Raw genomic sequence first — 20,368 nt, 5'->3', positions numbered from 1 at the left:
GTTGAACATTGACAGATCATGGTGAGATTAAACCAGACAAAGAAAATGTTAAAATCATCCCTCATAGTTTTTCTGCATTCTGACAATTTCTAGTGAATTTAATTAGTGTGAAATTAAATTATTCCTCGTTTTGTTTAGGACACCCCCCCTGGAAAGACCCCTGGGGGTCCCCGAGCCCCATCTTGAAAACCTCGATCTAGACAGTACTGACAAACTGATCTAGACATGATCATTAAGCAAACTTCAAACACACGAGAGTGATCAGTTTCAAAGAGGAACTGACTTAACAGCTATTTGTAGATAATTAGGAGAGAAGAGAAGAGAAGAGAAGAGAAGGGGGGTGAAGAAAGGTAAGAGAAGAGAAGCAAAGATGTAGAAAAAAGTTAGAGAAGAAACAACAGAAGAGAAGAGAGGAGATGAGACGAGAAGAAAGGGGAAAAGAAAGACAAGAGAAGAAGACAGAAAAGAAAAGTAAGAGAGGAGAAGAGAAGAGATGACAGGAAGTTGAAGATAAGTAGGAGAGGAGAAGAATATAGAGAAGAGAAGAAAAGATGTCAGAGAAGAGAAGAAAGGAAAGAAGAGGAGAGAGGAAAATAGAAGAGAAATAAAGCTAGAGAAGAGCTTAGAGGAGAGAAGAAAGAAGAGAATAAAAGAAAAAAGAAGAGAAGAAAAGAGAAGAGAAGCAAGAAGAGAAGAGAAAGAGAAGCGCGAAGAGAAGAGAAGAGAAGAGAAGAGAAAAGAAGAGGACCAGTTCAGTTCAAATTCTTTGACAAGGGCGTGTCAGGTGAGATATAAAATATGGACGAACAGTAAAATTGCAGCAGAATCGAACAGCCAGTGGACACTCGTCTGTGGTTAGGGTTAATGATTGAACGGAGCAAAGACAAAAAGGACGCAGAGATGAGACCAATCACAGATCACAGGTTGCAGATTAGATACAGGTGGACTGACGAGCACTGACTGGGACAACAACGTCCAAAGGTTCCTTGAGGGGATCTTGTTTTCCAAACTTTTTCCTTCCCCTTCCCCCGAGCTCCTTCTCGAGGTGGGGATGGCGACTTGGAGGAAGCAGTATGTGGTGGCTCGGCCTGTGTACTCTGAGGACAGCTTCGTTGAGCAGCAAGAGAAAATCTGCAGGCAGCGCAAAACCCCGTGGGACCACATCAAACTGTATTTTACGTAAGTGAGTCATCTGCAAAGAGTTTTTAGTAAGGAAGTTTCCCCGTCAGTCAGCACAAATTACTGTGCAGCTTGCAAGGGATGGGCCAATATAGCAAAATCTAATATATCACAATGCAAAAATATGAATCGGGGGGCAGAAAAATATGAACCGCAATATGAGCTGCATTTTATTTTGCTTGACAAGCTCTCCATCAAAGTTATGTTATTTGCACGAATATTTGTAATAACATTTTTTAAGTTGTTTGCATTCTTACTAGCCAATCCCGCTGCAAGAAAGATCTGTCACTTTTATTTATCACGCTATATCATATTTTATCATGCACTATTCTACTGAATATTTAACTTGAATCCGTTATATTGTATCATATTGTATTGCACAGTGTTTTGTAACTTTTATCAAATATATAGTATTGTATTGGATTGTACTATATATTTCCAGTTTTATCAGTTGTATTATAGTTTTGTTTTTTTAATTAATTGTACCATAATGTATTGCATTGCATTGTTTTGTATGTCTTGTAAGTTTTAGTCATATCATTGGAAAAGCTTGTCCTCCCATCCTCTGCATGACTTATAGGGGTTAAAAAAAAAAAAAAAAAAAAAAAAAAAAAAGGTAGTTCACCAGACATTTTGCAGACTGTTTCTCTCTCTCTCTTTTTTTTTTTTTCAAACAGCTGTGATTCAAAACGTGTGAAGAATGCAGCTCTGTCCCTGCTGCCCATCATCGGCTGGATGAAGATCTACCAGGTGAGGAAGTGGCTGCTTGGCGACGTTGTGTCCGGGATCAGCACTGGACTGGTGGCCATCATGCAAGGTAACTGACGGGAGGAGACGTCACCGCACATCGCACATCACCGCCTGCCAGCCACTAAGGGTCACCACCTTTAATATGATGGATGAGATACAGTTTCACCATTATAACACTACACTGTCTGTCTGGAGGATGCATGGAATCTGAGTGTATTAGTATCATTATTATTTTTATTATGCCATTTTGGTTTTTGGAGTCCACACACATAAATTAAAATGATGTATAGCTTTAGTTTCTTGGGTTAATTTTTTTTTTTTTTTTAGAATGAAGTTCTGGATTTTTAAAGATATCTTTTAATGAAACTAATTTTTTATTTTTCAAATTGTATTTATCTGTTTATTTATTTAGTGCATACATTTGTCCAATAAATAAATGTCAATCATAAATATAAAAATATTAAATATTGGCACAAAATCAGTGTTTGGCACTTTTCACAATGTCTGCATCAGTCATGAAAAAACAGAACTGGTCAAACCATCAACTATACACAAGTTATTATTGTTGTTGTTATTATTATTGTTGTTGCTGTTGTTGTTATAACATATAAAGTGTAATTCCAAAATAAGATCCCCGCCATTTGAGAAAAAATAATGAGTCTTTAATACATAAATGACTGCTGCTCTGAAGATGAAGGTAATTATGGGTCATGATTCAGAATCTGAGTCACAATATAGTATATTTCTGTTTTAACATGTAGACAGATGAATTTCAAGAAGCAGTTTTCTTCCCCTTCAAATATCAACAGCTTCACGTACATATAACGAGGCGTTTCTGTGTTGTTTTGTTTGGTGTGTTTTTGTCTCTCTCAGGACTGGCCTTCTCTCTGCTGGCCCAGCTGCCTCCCAGCTACGGCCTCTACACCGCTTTCTTCCCCATGCTCACGTACTTCTTCCTCGGGACCTCAAGACACATATCTGTAGGTATGTGATACTAATGCCACCAATGAAGTTGTACAGAATTTTTTTTACCTCCTGGAGACCAGTTGGAAAATATAAAGAGGTGTGAATGAGAAAGTCTTTTGAGATGAATTGGTTGGGTTGAAATCCTATAAATTAACCATTTATAATTTTCATAATTGATTGTTTTAGTCATTTATCAAGTAAAAAAATAAAAAATAAAAAATAACCCAAACACTTTTCTCAGTTTGCATCATTATAAAATTGGTTAAAGAAGCAATATGAGGACATCACTCTGGGCTCAGCTGATCATTTGCCATTATTCTTGACATTTGATGCACTAAATGATAATTCCACTGATTCTGCAAAAGAGCTTAAAAAATAAGAACACAGTGAGATTGCTTGTGAAAGTTATCTCATCCCAGCCAGAGGAGATAAGCTGAGGTGAGTCGCGTCTCGTCCCTGCAGGCTCCTTCCCGGTCCTGAGCCTGATGGTGGGACAGGTGGTGCTCCGGCTGGTGCCAGGGGACGGAAAACCACCAGCTAACATCACAGGCTTTGAGGGTCTGTCCGAAGACCACCAGAGAGTCCTCGTGGCTTCCTCTTTGACTTTCCTCATGGGAATATTCCAAGTAGGACTGGCTCTACGTCTGCAGACCCCTTATCTATTTGAATTGTATTGATTGTTTCGTACAAACAGTGAACACACTATACATTTCTTTTGGAAATAAAAGCACTAGAATTTATACCACATCTCCTCTCCCCCCTCTTTTCTCCCAGCTTGCCATGGGAGTCCTGCAGGTGGGTTTTGTCGTCGTGTACCTGTCCGACACCCTGGTGTCTGGCTTCACCACGGCAGCTGCCATCCACATCCTGGTGTCCCAGCTCAAGTTTGTGTTGGGGCTGAACGTTCTCAGTGTTAACGGGCCACTCGCCATCATCGACGTAAGTCCAAGTCATGACTGTGTATACTGATTTTTTTGTTTAAATATCCATATAACTTATGAAGGAGAAGGGGAATTCTACTTAGTGTTTGAATGTTTTTGTTCAGCATTCAGACAGTATCTTAATTCATCCATGACCATGACTTTAATGGCAAGATCAGCGACTAAGCTTACAATTACAGGTGACAATAGCTAGTTTCAACTTGAAAGGTCAGCAAGGCTCACTGTAACTTCTATATTGTATTTTGTCAGTCAGCAGCAAGACCATTAGGCTTGATAATATAAGCTAACTCGTCACTTTCAACCTAATCTTTTTCACTGGGCTTCACTTTAATGTTACTTAGTCAAAAAATGTTTTTGTTTGGCTCTGCATCTGTATACCAATGCAGGTAAAATCTTCATTTGCATGTCTCTTGTTTCTTTTCCTTGTTGTGGTCCTCACTACCAAAGCATATGGATTATATTACATAAATATTTCAGTAACTTCAGGGCTGCAGAGTGGTGTGGAGATAGGGAGACAGTTCTTCAAATGATTGTGCAAACTAATATCTATGCTCCATGACCCATGATGCTGCACCAAGGGAAGCCTGACCTCTCATTTTTACCGGTACTGATGCAGACAATGCCGACTGAAGTTGCTCTCTCCTTTTGCTCAGACCCTGGAGAAGATCTTTGTCCAGATCACCTCCACCAACATCTGCGACCTGGTGACATCCATAGTGATCATGGTGGTGGTGTTCATTGTGAAGGAGCTGAATGACAAATACAAAGCCAAACTGCCTGTGCCCATCCCAATAGAGGTCATCGTGGTGAGGGAAAATGGCTCTTAAAATCTTTATGAGTTGCACGATAAAATGACTCATTTAGTATCACAGGCATTTCGCCTATCAAATAAGATTCTGTTGCTCTTAAACCCTGTTTTTCACAGCTAGCGTAACAAAGATTTTATTTACGTTGTTGAAGAATATCATGTGAGGCAGACGTTTTTTCTATTTACACAGACTATCATCTCTTGTGGGATTTCCTATGGTGCCAACTTCGAGACAAGATATAATGTTACAGTTGTTGGTAAGATGGTCAAAGGGTGAGTATGAAGTCCTTCACTTGATTCAGTAGATTGTAGAATCTAAGAAGACTGGCTTGCTGCTATAGAACGCAATAGTCACAGGATATTTCTCCCACAGGAATTCCTGATCATCATAATGTAAAAGTTTGGGGGTTTGAACTGATCCAACCAGCTATAAGATGAATCATGACCTTACAAAAAAAAACAATTTAAAAATGCATTTATTTACAGCAGCCAAAGTGTTCTGGCTTCACAGATAAATATAACTGAGTGTCATCAGCATAACTACAGAAATTCACATTGTAATGATAAATAATAATGCCCAGAGGAAGCATGTACAAAGAGAACAACAGTGGTCCTACTACACCGCCTTGTGCCACACCATAATCAATGTTGACGTTTTTGAAGTATGGTTGTAAGATGAAACTTTAGTTCATATAAGAATAACACCTTTTCAGAACTGTCTCAGATTGGAAAGCGCAGGCCTCAGGTTGGTTCATTAGTATTTGAAGGTCAGTCGTGTCAAAAGCAGCACTAAGGAAAAAGCACATCCTGCACCTACAGTCTCAAATCACTCAGTACATCCACAAGGGCTGTTCACAGATTGAAATTTCTCCACGATGTTGCTTTAGAGGAAACAAACGCCTCTTTCAGGTACGAGTCTCCCATGGCACCAAATCTTGACGTCTTCAGGGAGAGCGCTGTGGAGGCCTTTCCCATAGCCATAGTGGGTTTTGCTGTCGCCTTCTCTGTGGCCAAGGTCTACTCCATCAAACATAATTACACCATCGATGGAAACCAAGTGAGTCCCATTTAAGAACACTGTCCTTTACCCCATTTATCACCATGCTCTGTTCCTGGTGGTGCATAGTCTCCTTGTATTTGTTTTATAGTGGGTAAACAGGTCATGGGTTACTGATATTCAGTAGAGTGGAGTTCTGAGAACATAAAGTTACAAGACAAAATTGCTTTCATCTCAAAGAGGGAAGCTGTCTTTTATTTGACTATTTAAAACACAAGACGAGCTATAACAGTCATTGCCGGAGGGTGTGTTTCTTTCAGTAAGGTATTCATTTTATCGTTTCATCCCAGGAGCTGATTGCTTTTGGGGTTAGCAACATCTTTGGTGCAGCCTTCAGATCATTTGCAGCCAGCACAGCTCTGTCTAGGACGGCGGTGCAGGAGAGCTCAGGGGGCAAAACACAGGTGAGACAAAAAAAAGAAAGGATACCACACTAAATACAGTATGTGCTTTGTGGATTCAAGCATTTTCATTGAACACCACTATGCACAGATTTTTCCCTGCAAAAAGATTCGCCCTGTTGTAATTTCATTTTACAATCCATTTTACAACACATCAACATATTCTTTCCACCATGTTGTATATTTTTACAGCAATGTGTGAAATTTCTCACTGGTATCAAAGAATAAAACATTAACTTTTTTACAACTGCAGATTGCAGGTCTGATATCTGCCATGATGGCGATGGTTGTTACTTTGGCGCTCGGTTTCTTGCTGGAGCCTCTGCCAAGGGTGAGACTGACCTCTGTGATGCTGATATGCTAAATTAGGGATATGCAAATACAGCTTTGTGTGAGACATTTCTTCATTTTATGCACTTTACATGGGGAAATGACCAAGAAATTGTAATTTGTTGTTGTTGTTGTTGTTGTTGTTTTTTGTGATGTTCACTTGCACAGGGGAATAACAATCTAGCTTGTGATTACTGTGTCACATGTTGCTATATTGGTAGGTCAGGTGATTGGGGTTTTAACAATATTCACATTTCTTTATATAGTGTTATAGCATTTTGGCATGTTTATTTGTTGTGGCAATTGAGTTTTCTGCTGTTCTATCTATCTATCACGTTATCTTTCTCTTACACACAAAGCTTTAAAACCCATTTTATTCCAGTCTGTCCTGGGTGCCTTGGTCATTGTGAACCTGAAGGGCATGCTGATGCAGGTCAGAGAAATCCCGTACCTGTGGAGAAGAGACAAACTAGACTGCGTAAGTGCTGACTGAATGTGTTCACCAGTTTACTTCATGCAGCAAAGCATAATTGAGCGTAAAATACATCATTTTAGAAACAAAATCCTTCACCAGAACATATATATAGTGTTTTGAAAAGAGGTTGTTTTAGCCCGTCTCCTGTCGGTGCTGACTTCCTCCCTCCTCAGGTGGTGTGGGTGGGAACCTGTGTGGGTGCCATCCTGCTCGGACTGGATCTGGGTCTGGCCGTGGGCCTCGGGGTGGAGCTGCTCACTGTCGTCTTCAGGACTCAGTTGTAACTACACAACTTTTGTATTTTGGATTAGCTGTCTGGCAACATGCAGTGAATGTGAAAAGCACATTTACATTTTAGGCATTTAAAGGTGCATTAAGTAACCTGCGACCTTTATTGACCCCTGCTGGCGACTAGAAGGAATTACAAAAACACTGATAGAGCTGATCTCCTGAACAGATCTCCAGACTCACCAACATTTGCTCTGGTTGTCTGCTACAACAAAAATAGCACGAATATGTGTTGCTGAATTAAAAGAAGCAATTACACATTCCCCGTCAAGTCTAAATTACAAGTCAGAGTTTCTGATTAGAGATAACTTTTACTACTTCATCATGTGAAGGAAAAGTCAAGGTCAGTGGTAGGTGGGCAAATCTTAACTTGTCTGCATGCATTTGCTGCATTATATGAATTTTTACAAAGGGGGAAAACATTACCAAGATAACAAAATTGATCAGGTCGGCTAACCAGCTCACATCAGCAAAGCACTTTGAAATTGTGACTTTGGAAAGTTTGGAAACTACTACCCACTGACCAGCACCTGAAGGCACCATAAAACATTACAGGCTTTCTGGGTTGGTAAACATGCAGTTCAGTGATGTCAACCCACAGGATTTCTGGGCTCTGAAATCCAAATTTTTCAATCAGTTACTCTCACTGTCATCAGGAGCTGTTAATGAGCAAATTAGTGCAGCTGAAAATAAGATTATTAGGAGATGTTTTTATTTAAAAAATGTATAACGCATCAGTTTAGACTCCTTATAATGATTTTGAGCTACAAAGACTTTGGTGGACACTTTTATCCAAAGTGCTGTGCAGAACAATGAGTCCATATAATTACAGCGTATTCAAACTAACCCTCACAGCGTTTTCCTCTAGCCACTGAGGTTCAGAACCATATTTATGTTGAAACTTTTTTTTATTTTTTTATTTTGCTCTAGTCCCCGCTGCTCTGTCTTGGCTAACATCCCTGGAACTGACATGTACAGAGATCATAAGGATTACATGCATGTAAGTTTTATTGGGAACATTAGAAACCGCCGGGAATGTTGTTGGTTTGCAGTTTCATGTGTTGTTGAGATGCTGCTTTATTGGCCTTTTAGAACAGAGGTTAACTGGAATGAGGTAAAGCTGACAGAGTTGAATGTTTTGTGGCCCCCCTCTGTTTTTTCAGATATATGAGATAAAAGGAGTGAAGATCTTCAGGATGCCCTCGCCAATCTTCTTTGCAAACATTGAGTTCTTCAAGGACAAGCTGACAGAGGCAGTAAGTTCACCACAGCTGCAAACTTCTAGTCGGGCTTTATTCATTTTTCTCTTGTGGCAGACGCTCTGTATGACAGGGGAAATGATGATGATGATGAAGATGATGATGATGATGATGATGTGTTCCAGGTTGGGTTTAACCCACTGAGAGTGCTAAAGAAGAGGAACAAGGCCCTCACGAAAATAAAGATCCACTTAAAGAAAAGTGAACACATGACGAAGGTGAGTCCACCGAACTGCTAAACCTCTGAGTGCTGCTTTCATGCAGGGAGTTTAGAAAAATCACTAATAATCAGTATCAATAATATTTAACTATTATTCTGTTTTGTGCTGTATTATTCACATTTATGTATTTTTGACTAGGTTTTTTTTTATTTTTATTTTTTTATCTTTTTTACATTTTATTAATTGCACAGCAGTCCGCAACTCCATGTCTCATAAAGTTTTATATAAATGAAATTGATCACTATTATATAAAAATTAAAGGATGATTGATCACACAAAAGGCAAACTGAAGTTGTTGTTAAAGGACAGCATGTGCATTAAGTTACCGACTTAAAAAATAAAACACTAATGCTGTAGATGTACTGAATGATGGAAATGGATATGTGTTTTGCAAAGTTTTTCATATCTTATTCTCATAATAAAATGTGTTTTTTTTTCTTTTTTTCCACTTTAAAGACACTAAATAAAAAATCTTTTTTTAAATGGAATTTAAAGTGGAGGGTTTTCTGCTGTTATGTGATTAAGAGCCTTTAAAGAAGAAGCTGTGGATCTTTTTAAGGTTTTAAACTCCACTAACGAGGCCTGTCCATTATTTTAAAAACCAACCACAAATCTCTAATAAACAGAAACATCTTCACAGTTCCTCTATTGCATTCAGCCGACGTTTCTTGCATTTGTCCATGGAGGCCTTTGTCACAGGGAAGGGCATGGAGGGGTGTTACAAAAACAAACCTGAGGAGTCAGAGGATGCCGGCAACGTGGAGGAGCTGGTCCTGCCGACCGATTTCAAGGACCTTCCCTTCCAGATCGACTGGAACGCTGATCTTCCCGGCAACATCTCCATTCCCAGAGTGGACCTGCACACCCTGATCCTGGACTTCTCCGCCGTCTCCTTCATGGACATCTCTGCTATAAAGGGACTCAGGACGGTGAGGCTTTCACTGGATTCATGTAAGGATTCCTGAGATAATGCAGTAATACTGGAGGTAGTGAAGCTGAGAAAACCAACCAACCAACCTTTAATCAAATCCACATGATCCACTGTGTAAATAAGACAGCTTCAGAGTTGCTGTAAGGTTTATTTTTTCACTTTGACTGAGCCAGGCTAACGACTCCTATACACTTCAAGTCTTTATGCTAGGTTTCGAACATCTTGTCTCAGTCTGAGTAAGTTGGAAAAAGGCTTTTTTGCCTAAAGCGGAGTGTTCCTTTAATTTAATATAACCTGCTCTCTACTACAAGGGATGCATGAACGCTGCAGAGAAATTCTGTACAAAACTCTCAAACGCTCGTATCAAAACTCTGTGTTTTCTCCACAGGCACTCAAAGAGTACATCCGTATTGAAGTGGATGTTTACATTGTGGCTTGTGACGGTGAGTTTTATCTGCAGCTCTCAGTGGCAGAGCGATCCTCGAGTCGGCACTGACATTTGTAATGAAGGCCTCATGCAAACTGCAACACGCCTCCTGTTACGTTCACAGTGTACATCCTGGAGAAGCTGCACAGCACCATGTTCTTCGACGAGGAGATCCACACCTCCATGTTCTTCCCAACCCTCCACGACGCTGTGCTGCACGTGCAGGAAAAACGGAAAGACTGCAAAAGTGGAAATCACTGGGTGAGGAAACATTAAGTACAGTTGGTGGGTAATAGATTATGGAATAAGGGATATAGAATTGTAACCTCACAGCATACATATGGGAATAAAAAAAAATCTGTGTGACATAGTAGATAAAGTGAATAACAGTAGTACAAGGCTACTTAACTCAGAAAAGGCTTTAAATACTTTGTACCTTTGTGATCTAATTAGACAGATGCAACCTGTATATATGTAAATATTCAAAATCTATGTACAGAGCTCAGAAACACTCCATGGTTTGTACTCTGTCGCTCGAACAATTACAATTCTCCATTATCTGCAAGTCTAACAGTCAGTTTTACATTTTTTCCTCCTCAGTTATCAAGTACCCCACTCTAGAGGAACAGCTGTCTACAAGAGCATCCAGTCAGATGGAGGATTTGCTCCAGCTACAAGCACCGTGCATTAAAACATGTATAAAACATTTTGATACACTGAGCAATTTTAAATTACTCTGCTCTATATTCTGCCATGTTGTATGTTTTGCAAGAAGTGTTTTTTTTTTTTTTTTTTCTGATACTTGTCATACTTAAGTCTACAGAGGCATTTATTTTAATGTAGACTTGTGCACTATCAAGCTGTTTTGGAGTGGAAATAAACATCTTTCTTCAATTTCTCTAAGATTCAGCAGCAACAAAGGATGTGTTACTGGCTAAACTTTAAAATGTGTCATTTGTTTTAATTTCCAACAATAATTGTGAGAGAATAAAGAGCACTTTTTTTTCATTTTGGAGTGAAACTGTGTCTTTAATAAAAGCATTGTTAGACTAGAAAGGGGTGGTGGTGGTAATATGAGGTGATTAAAGGCATGTAAACGCATCCTTACAAATTCTCAGACTTTTCTGACACATCTTGATCAAACTAACCAGATAAATAACACTTAAGATGTTTTAGACATTTTGATACTTTGAACAATGCACATACATGCTTTTCTGCGAAAATATGAACTGAAAATTGATTAAGATATAACAAGTATTTCAGTCTAAGGACAGAAGACCTATGAAGACAAACAAAGCGGCAGGAAAATTCCTTGTTCATGAGCAAAAAATGTAAATGATAAAAACTAAAAACTTAACCAAGGCAAAACTGTCTAGTGTTTAACTGGTGACACACAATGTTTTAGTCATAACTTTATGCTGTAAGAATGGGAATGACATGACTCCCACCCTTTTTTCCCCATGACATCTGAAAGTCTGACCTTGACACAAATGTCTTTATCATAAAATATATCTTCCCTCAGGCAAAAGCAATGTTTGCTTTTTAAACAGTTCAAGATGTTAAAACGTAATAAGTTGTCAACATTGAAAAAGCACACCATCTGTATTACCTACAGATCAAACCAGGTTCTACAGTCACATAAAACACAAATGAGATGGTAATCTGTCGTTAAAAATTTATTGACAGTTAACGTCTTTAAATGTACAGTACGTACGCATGAGATCAGCTGACATATATACAGACATATTTACCATAAGCTATTTAAAAAAAAAAAAAGAAAGAAAGAAAGATATTCCTGCTCATCTCAGAGTCTATATCAGCATGACGTTCAGTACACTTAACTAAAATGTGCACCACACACACATTTGCATCTGGGTAGTTTTATCAAAATGAAAGTCCTACGTCCTGTAACCCTGAGGCTGACTATCACATTATTCAGACAAGTGGTATGGAACAGAGTGACACAGTTAGACCCCATTCGTTCGGTTGGCAGTTTACTGATAATACGGTCTGTAGCGGGCCTGGTCGGGGTGGTGCGGCCCCGGCATCTGGCCCTGGGGAGGCGGGCCCTGCATGCGTGGAGGAGGCGGCCCTCTGGGAGCGGGCCACATCCCGGGACTGAGCCCCCCCGGCTGGCTGAACGGGGGGCTGAGGGTGCCCTGGTCTTCGGGGAACTGCTGCATGGAGTTTGGGTTGTAGTGATGAGGCGGGGGGGCGCTGACTGGTGGGCCGCTGTGCTGTGGTGGGGGTCCTGGGGGCGGGTGGTTCATGTAAGGGGGCATCTGGCCCATGATGTGGCCAGGCGGCGGGGTGATGGGTGGGGGAGCTGAGGACATGGGGGGAGGGGGGGCCTGGTTGTACACCATGTGAGGTGTCCCGGAGCCCTGAGGAGGATGCTGCATGGGGTGGCTGATAGGAGGGGGAGGAGGAGGCGGGGGGCCGTAGTGCTGCTGCGGAGGCGCCATCATGTGGTGAGAGTGGGACACAACGGGAGGCTGGCCTGGGTAGTCCCCAGGGTGGTGGTGGGGGGGTTGAGCGGGGCCCGGCCCGGTGGGGAGTGGGTCACGGGAAGACGATGATGACGAGTCGTCCTGGATGGGCACGGTGATGAGGTTGCTGTGTTTGCGGGTGGTTACTGTGGCGATGCGGAATGTCTCCGGGCCGAGGCCAGAGGATGGGGGTGGGGCTTCGTGAGCAGCCGGCGGCGGCTGGCTGTAAGGGTCGTGACTCCCGTGCTGGAGGGGGTTCGGGAGATGGACGTGGTTCTTGGGTAAGTGAGGCGGGGGCACGCGGAAGCGGTCAGGCACCTCTGAGGCCGGTGGCAGATGCATGGGCTCCGGGCGGCCGGCCGAGGACTTGGTGGCCCTCATGTGGCGGTGGTTAACGTGGGCCTGCAGGTCACGCTGGGACAGGTAGGTGCGCTTGCATCCCTGCACGATACTACACATGTAGAGGGAACCTCTCTGGCACTGTTCGATGCGCTGCACTGGGTCTGTGCAGTTGTAGAGGGTGAGGCTGAACACACAGGAACCAACGTTTAGTAACACAGCAACAACACACAAACATTTGAAAAGCTTAAATAGAAAAGCCTACACATCTGTTTTAGAAAATGTTGCCTCACTAAATTTAAGAGCGATGAAATCCAGGTATCAAAAATAATTCTCCTGACATTCACATCTGCAGTGGTGTACCTATGCCCAATCTGTCATTACTACATCACTGTTAGGTGTGGTCAGAAGTTCAGCGGGGCTTAGGCTGTCAAGCCATACGTCAGTGCTTTTCTGAATTCAAAATTTAGGGTTTCATCACCCTTTGACAATCTCAGTATTAACTAATTATGTATTTAATTTTCATTTAAGTAAGAATTTGTAAGAATAGGCATCCATTTTTCACCGGTTGTTGCTATCTCATTCTAGTCAGAAAACCGTGTTTATTAAAAGTGTAATTACTGAGATAAAATCCACTACAGTGAAACAGTGAAAATGTCATCTCACCCTGGGCACATCTTGTCTCCCTTCTTTTCATGAAGCAAAGCACAGTCGTAGCAGAAGACATGTTTACATGGGATCTGAGGAGTTTGAAAACAATGTTAAGACGTGCCAATTCCTCAAAGGATCCGTCTGGAGACAAAAATCAGATGTTTGAAGTGCTTACCATCCGGCCATAGAGCTGAATGGGAAGACCACACTTGTCACAGAAGTGAACAGGTACTTCATCCCTTTCACCGATCAAATTCAGCTGATGGAAAAAGAACAACAGGTCAGAATAGTCAGTTAACTGCCTTGTAATAAAACCTAACACAATTAGCCCTTAATAGAGACCAGGTTTAAACCATATTGCTTGCCTGTAAATGCAACAAGGTCATATTTAAGCTATAACAACAATCATGCATTCCAAATTTACTCATCATTTACCTTTTATCATATTTTTCTGTCATTCTGCTGTTCTATATCAGCAACATTTTAGAGTAAAATTTATTTTAAAAAAGTTGTTATTTTTACTTTTGCTATCTGCACCAATGAAACTATATAAGGCACTGGTATAGCTCTGACCAGGAAGCTATGAGGAATAGTTTTGCTCATTTACAACACTGCACACATATTTAACATTACCACTGACCATTTTCCAAAGCATATTTTTTTTGTTCTGAATACCTTCGTCTGCATTCATGTGCTTCCAAGTTGGAGAATCAAATTTCCTATTTAGTAGTTAACCAGATGACCTTTTTTTTTTTTTTTTTTTTTTTAAAAGCAAGAAGCAGCCAAATCCACATGATCGACTTCACCACTTCCATGTTTGATTATTGTTTGTCTTCCAGGTTTAAATTTCTATCAAAACAGCATAGGAGTACAATGCTCTTCAGGCACAGGCCTGGAAGCCCTGGGTGTTGGGAGATTCACTCCAGCCTGAGATTCACTCCAGCCTGTGGATGCACAAGATGACCTGCACACTTTTCAAATTAATGTGTGGATTCCAGTTAAATCACCTCACAATGACTAAGTAACAAAACAAATTCAAGAGGGATGTTTTATTTGTCTAAGCTGATTCTGCTGAAGTAGCAAGCTGAAGTAACAAAATGAAGGGAAAGTATGGCAGACTGGAGAAAAAACACATTCCAAAATTAGTATGGTATGTTTAGAAAAATGGTTGATACTAATGTAAAGTATGTGTGCAGTTTAGCTAAAGGCAATACATAAACAACGGTATGAACCCTGGTCACTTTTTGGTTATTCACAAGTTTGTTTGAGACATTCCTCACACACAACTAGGCCATTAGGTTGAAGAGACAGCAGAAAATTAGACTGCCCTGGGTAAGCACTGAAAGCATTTCTGTCACTGACAAGGATCTGACAGTCCACACTGGGTGGTTTGGTCTGGCCGTACCTTATAGTCCCAAAACAGCTGCTGGGGGAATCTCCTCTGACTTGCAAAAACATCGCCGGCCTTCGCACCACAATCAAACCTCTCTTCTTGTTTGAAGCCAAAGTTATCTGTGAAACAAAGAAGTAACTTATTGATGAGACAATCCATGAGACTCTGATTATCTCTGACTCAACAAAGCTGATGCAGTGGTTTCCAAAGTTGGTGGCCAGGTGACCCACAGGAGTCCATCAGAGGGCACCAGTGGGTCCCCAAGTAATTTAAGAAACACCTGTGATTTATTATTTACTAGAAATTAATTCCATAGCAGAGCCGAATATTAATATTTACAACTAAGTAATGATGTCTGTGATCCAAGTTTGCCCTTAATTCACTTTCCCAACTCTCATCTCCTGAGCCGCAGTATAAAATCAGCACTAATCACATTATCACATTAATCAATAAATTTCCCAGGGCCCCTTGGGACAAAATTTGGCTAAGCACCTGCTGCTTAAAGGAAAAATACACTTAAAAACACTTAAGCATTATTAACAATAAATAGATAAATAAATAAGAGTTGATGACGATGTAAGCTAACATTATTAGGCCTGCTTCACTGGTTAGTGGATTTTTCTTATTACAACAGATACCTGAGAAAATGAGGATGTGACATTACACTGAGATATTTCCAGTGCAGCTACAGTGTAGTTTCATTTTTTTTTCTTTAAGATAGCTAAAACTTCAAAGTAAAGGTCAGGTTTTGATGTTAATTAAAGAACAACAAGCTGAAGATGTGAAGCAACAAGTTCACATCTGTTTTCTGGTGGACATCCAAAAGTAAATTGCAATGCTTCATTACAAAGTAATTCCAAAGTAACACCACATATTCATGACATCTAGCATCGCCTCTGCTTTCAAAACATTTCTATTTCAGCCTCCAAAATATGGAAACTCTTCACCTCATGCACCAACTACATACCTGTTCAAGAGAAGGGATGAACATGCAATGACAAATGTCATGTGTCAACTCTCCCTTTCCTCTCATATAAACCATCAGTCTGTACTACATGCTATTACTGCCAAGCATGTCGGCAAAAATAATGACATGACCCACCCTCGTCTCCAGCCTGGCTTTTAGATGGCCTGCTGGTCGATCTCTGCGCCCGCGTCTGAGGTTTACTTCTCACAGGCTGTTTGGATATGAGCTTGATGGGGATTCGCCTGCGGACATCTGGGCCACCCAAACTCCCCGAGCCGTCGCTTCCTTGAAGATCATTGTCTGCTGAGAAAATGTGGAAGGACAGATCAAAAACTCGCTGTACCTCTGTAGCACAAACGGCACTGTGAGTCAGGGAATCCCAAATGATTTCACATTAAAAGCCCCACAAGGTTATACACATTAGGCCATGGACTCTGTTGTAATGCAATGATTCCTATCTGATATTTCTGTTGTAAACATGATTTCGTACAGAGTTTCATACATTTAATAACAGTGGGGACAATGGAACCTGCAGTCATTCCTGTATTATTTGTTGTAAAATTATTATCATCTGAAGATAGACTTTTAGCAGTACATGTAAGCCAAAGATGCTCAAAGTCAGGATGTGTGTGAATGGACTGTGCTACATCATTACTTTACATTAACCTGCAGAGAAACTGATGTAATGGTACTTGAACAGATGACTGTAAAGACACGCTCCTGTACAGGCATCACAGTATAACGGGGGAATGGTTCACTTGTCCTCCAGAGCTGGTGTGACCCAAGTTAAAAACGGTGAGAACTTAAGTTATATCTATAGCAGCTGTCTTCAGTCATGTGCCATTTTCAGCTCAATATGGAGGAGCACCTCTCAGTGAAAGGCTACAACAATCAATGAGCAACATTTGATTCATGGGTGATGATGTTAGCCTCCATAGTAGCCATTTCACTGTAGTGAGACTATTTTTCTCAAACTTGACATCACTGTATAAATTGACCTAAAAGTGACCTTTATAGACAGCCTCATAAGCCTTTACAGCCACAAACCAGAAGATCACAATACTTCAGAATCGCAACACATATCGAATTGGCACCCAAGTATCGTGACAATATTGACTTGGGAGATAAACACATTGTCCCAACCCTGAGAGAAATAACCTGATGTAAACTTCGGTGAGCTCCTCCCAGATGGTGGAGGTTGCATTTTGATAGCCATTGCGCAGAAGAACCCTACCCTAATGCCTTCCCAGTGACGTGGTGTAATGTAGATGATCTTGGGGGATGTGATGAAACTTAACACCAGGGCTGAGCGATATCATTACCATAAGAATATTCAGACATGGATACGCATGACATGGATGAATTTAGGACAAATTTAGGGTTAGGGTTAGCCCAAGACAGTGAGTGGTCTGTTCTGACCAATACACCACTTTCTGATGTAACTACATCTTCTACATCCAGTTGGTGCTATGCTTTTTTTTTTTTTTAGATTATGAAAAACAAACTCAATTTTCACTGTTGTTACACATAAAATATTGCTCTAGCATTGTGTCAAAGCAGAGGTTGCAGCAAACTGTTTGATTTTATTTTTTATACTTACTTTTATAATCCTTGTTTATAGTGTTTATATTGCTTACTGCTATTTATCATGTGTATACTGTATATTTCTTCTAAATTTGCACATTGACCTTCCTCTATGCACATTTTATACACCCATGCACACGTTTTTTTTTTCTGTTTTTTTTGTTGCACATTGCTTTTTGCACACTGGGTTGTACTTAGGTTATCTATCTTTAATGTAAACTAACTCAGTGACTAGTCTGTCCCGATCAACAAAATACTTTCTGAAATAACCGAGTTTCCTATATCTATTTGAGGTTATTATGCTATTTTTAGAAGAAGGCTCAATTTCCACTGTTGCTACGCTTAATATCTCAAATAAGTGTGAAGCCATAATCAGATAGTGTTTCATATCGCTATCGAGGTATTTGGCATAAATATCGAGGTATAACATGTTCATATCGTGAAGCCCTACTAGCTAATAGCTACATTTAACTTGACGCTGTACAATAACAGAGCTCGCTGTGTGTGCTTGATAATGTGAAGCAACAATCCAACAAACTGAGAAATGGACAAATCTTCTTTTTTTGACATGCCATTATTTACTCCAGCACGCACAGCAGCAGCAGCAGCGCAGCAGCGTTTAGCTCCGTTAGCATTTAGCCACCAAGCATTGGCGCCGCAACTCCATCGCAGTCAGGCAAACTTAAAACGTGGTAAATGTCACGGGTTTGCGGATCAATAACGCGATTGACTTCACTCGGTGGTGGATTTTAAAGTGGTCTGGAGGCGCCGGGGTGATTATCACTGAGCTCCGACTCCACAACTCGGCCACTTTTGCTGCACTCGAGTCGTTTCGGCGAGCTAACATCCGACTGGCTGCTTGCTAGCGTCGTGTTAGCTCGTTAGCTAGCCCGGAAACGCGTTAGCAGCCCTGGGATGATAATAAAGCGATGTAGCGAAACACCAGCTCCGGCTCTGATGAACTGACACCCGGGGAGCTGGTTAAAGAGAGAGAAGATGACGAGGTGTGCAATAAAATAAAGCACATAAAGGAGTTTGCCGAAGTCGGCCCGCTAGACTTTTCGCTTACCGCTTTGGTCCATGATCCAACGATTGAGCGCGGTGCATTGTGGGATAGGAAGCGTGAAGCGACACGGGGGAGGCAAACAACTTTTTCACTTTTAGTCCAGTCATTTTATGAAAAAACCTAGGACAAATTGCAAGAGAAGCAAACTCAACTGATTTTGTATCCTCAGTTTGTCCTGAGTGAGGGGAAAAAAGTCCCAAGGAAACCCATTGGTGGAAAGTTTTGAAAATCACCTATTTATGACCACATATTACCAAAAAACACTGTTTTTAACACACAGGGGAAAGGGATCAAAATTTTACTTTCAGATATCACTATAAAAATTCACAAGTTGATTACACACACAAAGACAAGAAAAAAAGTCAATTGCAAGTTCTTTGAATTATTCTGTTTACACATGCATATCACACATTATCTGATGTGATATGCGCTAATAAGGAAAATAAGGAATAAATGCCAGAACAGATATTTATACAGTGAATCAAAAGGTTACTATATATACAGTAACCTTTTAATTCACTGTTATATAGTAACCTTTTAATTCAAATACATGCCCCCCCCCCCCCCCCCCCCAACACCAAACAGTGTTGTACACAATAAATGATGTGTTACTGTGTTTTATACCCTTCAAATGTGTGTATTTTCTAGGCATTTCCACCACCACTGCTTGTATTTATTCTTGTTCTTGTCCACAGATTTTCCCAAAAGGGCCACCAAATCTCGATTAGTTGAATTTTTATTCTTATCCGGTGGGAATTTCTCTTTTTCATTGATGGTGCTTCTTTTGGTCGCTTTTTCCTAGAAATGACTGGATCAAGCAGTAATCTGATTTGAATAAAGCAATTACAACCACCTTCATAAAATAATAGCTTTTTTCTTCGAACTAACTGGATCAAATGGTAATCTGAATTGAATAAAGTGATTATGACTGCTTCCATAAGCATAACTGACAAATCTGAGGGCCCAGATCAATACAAAAGAACCAGGAACCCCCTAAACGGATATCATATTATAATGAAAATGAAAAAAATAGCCTAAGATTTTATGTTGTGATTTCCTTTGAAATATAGTAATTTATATATAAATGTGTATAAATGATAAGAACTAGAAAAACAAATGACAACTATAAAAATATGTGCCAAGGATATTTGTAATTAATAAATTAATAAATAAAGCATATGCATTATGTCTGGATATGTGCATTAATCTTACTTGTGCATTAATTGTAAAAGCAAACAAAAAAGTGCATTATGTCTAAATATGTGCATTAATTGTGCTTGTGCATTAATCGCAATTGTAAAAACAAACAAAAAAGTGCATTGTCAAAATATGTGCATTAATCCAACAAAGTGGATGGATCAAGTGTGACAGTTCCTGAGACCCAGGTCCGGGAGTCAGGTTCTGCCACTTGGTCTCATGGGTTCACACTAACCCTGAACCTCCGGAGTTTGTTGTCCCCCAGGTTTTTTTTTTTTTTTCTCTTCTGTGGTTTAAATTGCTCACATAGTATTTTTCTACATTCCTTGTTTACAGTGTTTATATTGCTCTTGGTACTGTTATCTGTATATACTGTTTATTGTGTAAATTGTGCTTCGTATCTTGCTATCCACTTTGCTGCTGTGATGCGTGAAATTTCCCCACCGTGGGACTAATAAAGGAATATCTTATCTTATCTTATCTTATCATATCTTATCTTAAAATATCTAACAATAAATACAGAAATAATAAATTGTGCATATATATAAAAAGTATCTCTATACACTCCATGCATGTTTATTTGTGCATTGTGTGTTGTTAATGTTGGTTTCTGTGACAGGTTGTGAAAAAGAATTTCCCTTTGGGACAA

General features: G+C 40.2%; 2 protein-coding genes across 3 annotated transcripts; one reads left to right on the top strand and one right to left on the bottom strand.

Moving 5' to 3' along the window:
* Window positions 1-1,051: 1,051 nt before the first annotated feature.
* Window positions 1,052-10,941, top strand: LOC115355252 (chloride anion exchanger-like). The gene is made up of 19 exons (XM_030045971.1): window positions 1,052-1,179; window positions 1,857-1,996; window positions 2,803-2,913; window positions 3,358-3,521; window positions 3,670-3,834; window positions 4,490-4,642; window positions 4,835-4,917; window positions 5,554-5,701; window positions 5,992-6,105; window positions 6,356-6,433; window positions 6,815-6,910; window positions 7,081-7,187; window positions 8,126-8,195; window positions 8,359-8,451; window positions 8,580-8,672; window positions 9,422-9,604; window positions 9,995-10,049; window positions 10,158-10,294; window positions 10,634-10,941. Exons 1-19 carry the CDS (start codon window positions 1,052-1,054, stop codon window positions 10,652-10,654), a joined length of 2,139 nt encoding a protein of 712 aa, XP_029901831.1. The 3' UTR covers window positions 10,655-10,941.
* A 750-nt stretch (window positions 10,942-11,691) lies between these two features.
* On the bottom strand, window positions 11,692-18,591 carry cbll1 (Cbl proto-oncogene-like 1, E3 ubiquitin protein ligase). 2 transcript variants are annotated; one of them, XM_030045974.1, is made up of 6 exons: window positions 18,526-18,591; window positions 16,008-16,172; window positions 14,918-15,024; window positions 13,688-13,771; window positions 13,528-13,601; window positions 11,692-13,048 (listed from the first exon to the last, which is right to left on the bottom strand). In XM_030045974.1, exons 1-6 carry the CDS (start codon window positions 18,536-18,538, stop codon window positions 12,028-12,030), a joined length of 1,464 nt encoding a protein of 487 aa, XP_029901834.1. In that variant the 5' UTR covers window positions 18,539-18,591; the 3' UTR covers window positions 11,692-12,027. The 2 variants fall into 2 exon arrangements, with proteins under 2 accessions (XP_029901834.1, XP_029901833.1); XM_030045973.1 differs by having other exon boundaries at window positions 16,008-16,175; window positions 18,526-18,589.
* Between the last annotated feature and the right edge of the window lie 1,777 nt (window positions 18,592-20,368).

The sequence above is a fragment of the Myripristis murdjan genome, chromosome 23 (assembly GCF_902150065.1).
Source record: "Myripristis murdjan chromosome 23, fMyrMur1.1, whole genome shotgun sequence".
In the NCBI taxonomy this organism is placed as follows: domain Eukaryota; kingdom Metazoa; phylum Chordata; class Actinopteri; order Holocentriformes; family Holocentridae; genus Myripristis; species Myripristis murdjan.
This window is presented reverse-complemented; position numbering and strand designations above follow the sequence as displayed.